The following is an 8,560-nucleotide window of genomic DNA, read 5'->3' on the forward strand; positions in this document are numbered from 1 at the left end:
AAGTCGCTCAGTAGATTTTGTGTAGGGCCCCAAATCCACGATTATTGTGCCTGAAATGACTCTAAAACTGTTGGCTTTATCTACACAAACTCTATTATTCGTATTCAGTCCACATTTGTTTTTGTTTAAAATTTCATTAAAAAAATTCCTGTGCTGTTTAAGTTTTATCCAAGAAGAACGAGACAAAAGAAAAACTAAAGAATCTATGCAAAATTGTGTTATTATAAAATGCCAAGATCATTACGCTCATTTAGTTCCAATTTTTCACCTTTCGATATTAACAGTTTCATGCGTTTGCTTTAAACAAAAGCGGAAGTGGAAATGATGGCGCATGCGCAGACGTAAGCGTGTACAAGCGCAGGCGGAAGTTCTCACTCGTTCCCTTGTCCGGCGTCAAAGAGGACACGACAGCCAAAAAAATGATTAACAAATTAATCGGTACCAAGTATGTGGCCATTGCCAAGTCATGGTAAGAGATATTTCACCCACACATTACTGTATCATTGCATCGAGGACTTTAATTGACTTGGCAGAGTCTTTTAACGCGCTTTTCTTGCGTTAGCTTTTAGCCTAGCCGAGGTCATCGGTGTTTTGGGGGCAAACACACGTTTTCTTTTGCAGAAAACGTTTACTCACCCAGTGCTTTTCCCTGTAAATTTCCAGTCAAATGTAGATATCGTCGAAGATTTGTTCCGTGGTGTATTTCAAGCGCTCGGGGGGAAATTGCCTTTATCGTTAATATAATCAGCTATAGTCGTGTGTTTGGTCTTAGTATCTTACAAGTATGTTTTATTTTGTATTCGTGTTGTTTTCACTTGAATGGTCTCCGACTTGTGCGTCTCGTTAGTCAGAACTGGCTTATGTGGAGGCCATTTATTAAACGTGCTTTGGTGGATCTCATTCCATAATATTTGTTTGTAATGCAAAACAAAAAAAATGGTCGCATGTTCGTTGCAGTACACGACTTTGTTCAGTTAAGAGAAATCGTTGGTCGTGTCCTTGGTGGAAGGGACTGGGATCCTGAGATTGTGAAGAGCACAAACTGATGGTGTATTTGAGTTTAGTCGCACTTCTGTAAGAACTGTTAGATGAGCACATGAATTCAAGAGATGACTTCACCAGATGTGCATCAGGATGTGTTCTTTCAAGCTTGTTGGCGACAAACTCCACAATATTTGCGGCACAAGTAGAGCTACCGACTTCACTGCTACTGTCAAGTCGATCTTCCACAATCAGAAGTACTGTGATAGATTTATTAGTCTTATAAATGTTATCATTGCTGAGATTACCTCTACTTAAATCTTTAACAACTTCTAATAAAAACATCATTCCGTAATAGTTCAGAAAGGGGAGATATTGAGCGATGCTCAGATGTGTTCCGTATTTCAACGGCTATCGATTTTTTTTCCCATTATTTTCGTCCCATTGTATCAGCTCGGTCACAGTGATGAGCCATGGTCTGTCCCACACACCAAAGGCATGAACACAGTTCCTTTTTATTTATTGTAAGAAACCAGAACAATAGTTAGTCTAGTGTGAAAGCTGTTGTCTCCCCTTCTCAGGTTACCAACGATGGCTGTGTGGGGCTCAGTTGGAGGCGTCGCTCTGGTGCACTTCACTGACTGGCGGTTGATTTTGGATTACGTTCCCTACATTAGTGGCAAATTCAAGAAGGACGAATAAGAGGTTTGTATCAATATGATAAGACATTAAATAGTCCAGTTTTCTACTTCAAATACCAAGCCTTTGCACACAGCTATTGCTTTAATCTTTATATAATATCTAAATGCTATTTATACAATTTCAGAAATTATGATTCCGATTTTACTTGTTGTTTTTGTACTGAAACTATCTTTCTGAGTAGCAATTTTTAAAGATGTGCATGTCTGATAAGTAACACTTGTACATGTATTCCCTAAGGAAAAGTTAATGCTAAAGAAGTGTGGGAAGGGATTAATGATTTTCCTCCGAATTCTACATGAGTTGTTTTGCTTCGACTATGAGGTGTCGAAACCTGGCGGCAGTTTTGTATATGCAGTGACGTGATGACCATATTAAAGTTTCTTTGTTTTTCCTTCTCAGGTTTTTTGCACAAGCACTGAAATGATGAACTGCCTCAGCTCCATTCTCATCCTGGTCCAAGCTTCACTGAAACGCCTCCATCCCACAGCTTCAGACTCTCCTGATGGAATCCTGCAGGATTAGTCAGAAGGGAAAAGAAAACGGAGATGATGGGACTTTGTTTTTCTTTCCCTGTCTGTACAAGATCAACTGTATTGTAACTCTCTGTCTGCTAGATGGACAGTAGTTCTGCTAATCATGTCAAATTGTTGTTTCAAAGAGAAAAGTAAAGTTTAATGTATTTAATCTGGTGTGTCATTATTAAGGAATATTTTCATTTCAATATAATATCCATAAACTGAATACAAGTCTCACAGCGCCTTCATCACTGGACATTAATAAACATGAATTATTTTTCCATTCATTTTCTGCTGGTGATGTGGTAGTGTAGGGGAGTGGTTTTCTGGTTTGAAGATGATATAAACGGGTTATTAAAAGGTTATTGCTCATATTTTGTTTGAAAAAGTCGAGGCCCTTCAGTCAAGAATGCAGGAAACATTGAAAGGTGTAACAAACGTGGACCGTAATGCCATTTGGTCGCCCCTTGGAACGTGTGTAGTTTACAGCATATATGACTTAAATCTAGTTTTCTCTTAATACTCCCAGCATTTATCTGTTGCTATTTGTTGTACAAGTATTGTGTCTTCTGTTTAGTAAGGCAGTGTTTGCGTTGATATTTTGAGTGCAAACAGAATCAGTGGTACCTCAGTTTTCGAGCATCCCAGAGGTCAAACAAAAATTTCGAGATTTTTTTGCTTCGGATTTTAAACGAAAATCAAGAACTCGAACGCCCCCAAAAAAAGCCGGAAAAAAACATAACGTGCGTGGACCGATCAGCTGACCCACAACACACTTTGTTATTGTGTATAACGCAGCCACTGTATGCAGACGTGACCCGTTAGCTACATTTACTGACTGTTTTTTCTTCATATTGAGGTGTAAACCTTTCCTGTCTCCACACTGGACCGTGGTCGAGTGTCACAGGGGAGGTGCTCGCTCTCCACACCTCCGAGGCTCCACTCCAGGGTTTGATGTCCTGTTGTGGGCTGGAGCTGGGACAGGGATGAGGCGAGTCTGGGACAGAGCGTGACTTGGTTTATGACTTTGTCACAGCCAAACTGCACAGAAGCGCACATTCAGAGCTGGACACACACCAGGCACCTCTTCCCTTCTGGAGAGACCTCACTCACTCGGCAACCCCTCCCACATGCTTCTTTATACCACCTCAAGGATTGTGAGGTTCGCATCCTCTTTCAAACCACTTAAATTTAAATGTGAATTGATCCTTTCAAAATTTACAATCCCGAACAAACAGAGAACGAGTCACCCCCAAACAACAGCAGTGATACTAACTCTTGCAACTGAAGTAAACAGACTTATATAATGGTTTTCTGTTACCCGTAATATTAAGCTATAATAACAGTTGTTTTTTTAAATAATTATTTTGTTTTTGTGTGTTTTATATTAACGTACTGGCAGCAATAAGACTAAGTGAATTGTGGCCGAACTGGTTACATTGCATTACATTGTCCGAATTGACCACGCCCAGTTCCCCTGTTCCAATAAGACAGTGGAGATGCTTCGTACTTTAAAGCTAATGAAAGCGCCCGGGTTCTGTTAAAGGAAAAAAGTCACGCCAGAAGAATCTGTACTTAGTCTTTGGTTTCAGGTTGACCATCAAAGCGGTTTTTGTGAGAAAATAGAATAAAACTGTGCGCGAACGCCCGGCATCACACGCGAACTAGGTCACGGGATGCGCGCGGATGAATTAAACTGCTTGTCAATCTGTGAAGAGGTCGGCGGAGGGATCTGCAGAAGCAAAGGTGCTGACGGGGGACTCGAGGATCGATAACAAACATTAATGACAGCGGTCGCTACCTGCACACCGCAGGCTTTTTGTGAATTAAATCAGCCAGGAACGGCAGCAGCCTCTCTCCAACTCGAGCCATGGAGAGGAAAAGGTGAGACTTCCCCCGTCCCACACTTTGAGTTTTCCTAATGAAAGTTTCGCTGCAGGAAATGCACGCACGATTACACGCGTTCGCGGAGACGCCAACAAACGCTTCCGTCCGTGTTAACGTTCGCCTTTCGTGACCCGAGCTACGCTGAAAATAGTTTAACGTTGACCCGCACTGTATGCAAAGTAGCGTGATGCGGCCCGGTTGTAATTAACCCCGCGTGTATTGACGCTTGTCGTAGCTGCTAGCTTTATTAGCTAGCTAAGTTTCATTGTTTACACACGCTTGACTTGCGCAGCAGCGGGCCCGACGCAAACAAAAACCCAAATGTTTGTGCTAAACCACATGACTAACATGGTTAAGTTCACTATAACTTAAGCTGTGACATCATTTTAGTCCTATTTGAATACAATTGGCGGTTGAATCAGAGCACTATCTATGCGATTGTTATCGGCACTTATCTAGGACAAACTATGCGTAACAGACGCGCCACCGTGGTTCTATCGTCCAGTTGTTTTACAGTCTGGTGCACTGACAGCTCTACTGTGATGTTTGTGTTCCTCCAGTGTTCCAGTTAAACGCCTCCTTGCCAAGCCACAAATGGTTCGAGGGTTGGGTACCAGCCTTCACGCAGATGTGAACCACCAGACTCGAAATGACCGCCAGCTGTTCACTAAAGTTCAGAGGAGTAGACACAATCATTCGCAGGACAAACACCACCAGATAAGGGTGAGGGTGAGGGCTGGTTGAAGTGGCCCTTGTATTTCCAGGTCCTGCAGCTTCACAGATTCGTATCTGATGCGACTGATGTTGTGTGTCACGCCTCTCTAATATGAGCCGTAACTATACGAAGACACGTGTTTATTTTTATACACATTGCATTTGTTTAAAAATATCGTGGATATAAATAGTGATTGAACTTTTGTAATCTGAAATAGTCGGTTTCTTCGCACTTCTGATGAGTTGACAAATGTTGCGACCTTTCCGTTTTTATTATGATTTACTTCCCCATTTATCTTGTCTCTTATGCTGTCCAGTTGAGTTATAATCTCCAGAACCTTGTGGAAAAAACACTTCATTTTACTTGATCTGTAGACATGCACAGTTTTTAGTTTAGAGGAGAGATGTTTGCATGTGAAGGCTGTGATTATACAGTGCTAAATGCTGTTCTTTTTGAAGGCCAAACCTGACCTCAACACATCACTACCAGTTCGACAGACTGCCTCCATCTTCAAGCAGCCAGTGACCAAAGTCACCAACCACCCGAGCAACAAGGTGAAGAGTGATCCCCAGAAGGCTGTGGATCAACCCAAACAAGTGAGTTGGACTGAACCAGCCCAGCATGTGGTCTGAAGTGAGTTTGAATCCAGTTTTTAAGCCTTCTCTCTTATGCTTTTCTTCCCGTGGCAGCTCTTCTGGGAGCGGAAGTTAAGTGGACTGAATGCGTTTGATATTTCCGAGGAGCTGGTGAAAACAATGGAGCTTCCGAAAGGTTTACAAGGTGAGAGAATGAGTTAATGAAAAGGTCCTACTCTTACTATCATGCTGCTCTTTATCTGTCCTCAGGTGTCGGGCCGGCATGCTCCAATAAAACTTTACTTTCGGCCATTGCCAGCGCGCTGCACACCAGCCCGGCGCCTGTCACCGGTCAGCTGACCAGCGCCGTGGAGAAGAACCCCGGCGTCTGGCTGAACACATCACAGCCGCTCTGCAAAGCCTTCGTGGTGACGGATGATGATATAAGGTGAGTCTCTCCGTTCACACTGTTGAGCGGCACATTTGTCAGGTGGATTTCCCTTCTTGCACAATCCTAACTGGTGGAACAAAAATGAGCTGTTTAACTAGAGTACTGCAGTTATAGTACTCTACTCTCAAAGAGGATATTTGCGATGCCTTTTGAAGGAAACCGACAGCTTGATTTTAGTAAATGTTTTCAGTCAAGCAAAGTAAATCTTTTTTCGAAGTAAACCTCTGCAGTATGGTTTGTAAGGTTGGTTGTAAACATAGTGACCTTTGCCTGTCAGAACTGAGCGTCTAGAGTAAAGGTGACATTTTTTCAGCAAACAGAGATGAGTCAAATTTCCAACACCTGTCCCCCACGTGTTGTGCTGACATGACCAGGACTGAGTTCAGAGAGGACATTTTTTAGAGAGTTTGTTTTTATGTCATGCTTTCCCTTTGCAAAATTCACTTCTAAAACCTGTCACTGTCTTGATGTGTTTAAAGGACTTGGGTAGAAACAGCGCACCTGTCAGTTTTAGTTGTGGATTACTTTGAGCTTAGTGTGATTAATCTTCTTATTCTATGGAAGGGACATGTTTCGGATCGACACTGACCAACATGCTTCTTTGGTTCAGAACCTCATGAGTGGTAGCATGTGCACTGTGAGAGCCTTTTCTGGTTGTTTCCTCATCAGGAAACCACATTTGATAACGGTCACTAGGAGAGTGAGGGGGGGAGCTGCTGGTTGAGCGCAGGCCAGTGTTGCGCTGCCTTCTTCTGGAGTCAATTTGCCATGAGGAAGGCATCAGCAGCAACCGTCCCAGCGAGAGTTGCTCTGTGGTCCAAAACGTGGCGCTCTATTTAGTCTAATTTGTCCGAGGCAGGTCAGAGGTCGCCGGGTAATTGTGAGTGAGGTGCCCTTTTCGGCGGCGGGAGTCAAGAATGCAGAGCCGAGCCAGAAGACGAAATGAGTTTGGGCTGTCGTCCAGCCTAATTCATTGTTAAGTACGGAGCTGTGCAGTCAGGTAGTGCTGCAGACCTGACACCTATTCATCACCGAACAAGTGCGTGTCTCCCCCAAGTGTGATTTTGGAAATGACTCATTGGTATTCATTGTTTTGAGGGGGCAAATATTTGGTTGTCCAGAGCTCCTGTGATGAAATATAGTTGTGTGTTTCAGGTGATTTCATCTTTAATGGCTCATTATTCAGGTTCTAATCCAGATGTGACTTTGATTTTATCTTTAAAAGGAACCTCTTATTTCATAAAGACAACAGAAGAATGTTGCTTGATACTGAAGCTGCTCTGCTTTGATGGCAGAAGGTGTAACCTTTTCTTTACTTTGTTGTTTGACTGTTTGTCATCCAGGAAGCAGGAGGATCTGGTGAAGAACATGAGGCGGCGGCTAGAAGAAGCACTCATGGCTGACATGTTGGCTCAAATAGAAGACACAGCAGCAGCCAACAAAGTGGAGGAAAAGGAGGAGCAGAAGGACAACATGGAGGAGTCATAGTCAACGTTGAGCAACTGACAGTGGCTTTATATAATGTTTGACTGTCCGGCAGCACATTAATTGTCTTTCTTTTTGTCGGGAAACTTCTTCCATGCAGAAGTTTGACTAGAAAAGTGAAAGAAGACATCTTGGTTGGATTTTTTTTTTTTCTCCATTGCTGTTTGCCTCTTTTACGGTGCTTTCATTTAATGGTTTTACTTTCTTTTACCTCCACTAATGTGTGGTGCTGTTAACCTTGTTCACAGGTGTTACACACAAAACTGGTGTTTGTGAGTAAGAACATTTGGAATGTAAGCGAGTTCATTTGTGTTAACACGATGCAGTGTGTTTACAGAAGCAGTTTTAACAGTTTTATGTATTTGTACGCTAACCTCAGTTATCTGTTGTGTACTTTGTTTTACTACTTTTCTGCAATGACTGTCACGGTGTGAAGCTCTTCATGATACTAAAAAAAAAATGAAAAGAAAAAAATCAAGTGGGGAGAACGACCGATCACAACCCGATGGACTGTACCTCAATAGAGATTCATTGTTCTTTGTTTTGTTTTTTTAAATAAATGCAGCTCTTTTCTACTCATTTGCTTTTTGTGTGCCAGGAGACTTTTAGGGGTTTAGCTGTCGATATGGGGACCAGTTATTGAAAACACACACACACACACACTATATATATATATATATATATATAAAGCAATAACTTGGTGTGTATTCCTGTCAGACATACAAACTCCACAATTATTCCTACCTAAGTTTAGTGTAGTATTCTATTATCTTAATCAGTAATATTTGAGTCTACAAAAAAGGTGTTTCTCTAGAACGTTTCCTCACTACAATAAAGTATCGACCTAAGCATGTATGGATGTATTTAACTGTTCAAATAGGGGGGTTTCTTTATATTTTTAAATAATGGTGTAAATTCACGACATGTTTTTTTTGCAATACAAAAGGACAACAGCAACGTGTATACCTGTGCTTGTTTCCTCACATGGACAATAACCAAGTGCACTCAATCATGTGCATCTATGCACTAAAAATTGTGTTTATATCTGTGACACTAATTCGCACAATCTCTAGTATAAATTGAACTGTTACCTCTTCTAATGTTATGCAAGGAGAAGTGTGAAAACATGTCTAGTCTATGGCACACAAAGCTCTCCTTTATTCCGTGATACAGGGCTCATATTTACGATTATTTTTCCGTTTCCCTTTGGTTGAATGACACCGAAACATAACGGACCAGCCCATCAACC

General features: G+C 41.9%; 2 protein-coding genes across 2 annotated transcripts; both read left to right on the forward strand.

The window, feature by feature from the left end:
• The first annotated feature begins 344 nt into the window (after nucleotides 1-344).
• On the forward strand, nucleotides 345-2,471 carry LOC128769698 (cytochrome b-c1 complex subunit 10). The gene is made up of 3 exons (XM_053883636.1): nucleotides 345-469; nucleotides 1,563-1,686; nucleotides 2,083-2,471. The coding sequence occupies exons 1-2, from the start codon at nucleotides 420-422 to the stop codon at nucleotides 1,681-1,683; spliced, it is 171 nt and encodes a 56-aa protein (XP_053739611.1). The 5' UTR covers nucleotides 345-419; the 3' UTR covers nucleotides 1,684-1,686; nucleotides 2,083-2,471.
• Nucleotides 2,472-3,842: 1,371 nt separating this feature from the next.
• mbd3a (methyl-CpG binding domain protein 3a) lies at nucleotides 3,843-7,886 on the forward strand. Its single transcript, XM_053882418.1, has 6 exons — nucleotides 3,843-4,082; nucleotides 4,646-4,808; nucleotides 5,259-5,396; nucleotides 5,490-5,580; nucleotides 5,646-5,823; nucleotides 7,170-7,886. Exons 1-6 carry the CDS (start codon nucleotides 4,069-4,071, stop codon nucleotides 7,312-7,314), a joined length of 729 nt encoding a protein of 242 aa, XP_053738393.1. The 5' UTR covers nucleotides 3,843-4,068; the 3' UTR covers nucleotides 7,315-7,886.
• The last annotated feature ends 674 nt before the right edge of the window (nucleotides 7,887-8,560 follow it).

Source organism: Synchiropus splendidus, chromosome 13, assembly GCF_027744825.2.
Source record: "Synchiropus splendidus isolate RoL2022-P1 chromosome 13, RoL_Sspl_1.0, whole genome shotgun sequence".
Taxonomy (NCBI): Eukaryota; Metazoa; Chordata; class Actinopteri; order Syngnathiformes; family Callionymidae; genus Synchiropus; species Synchiropus splendidus.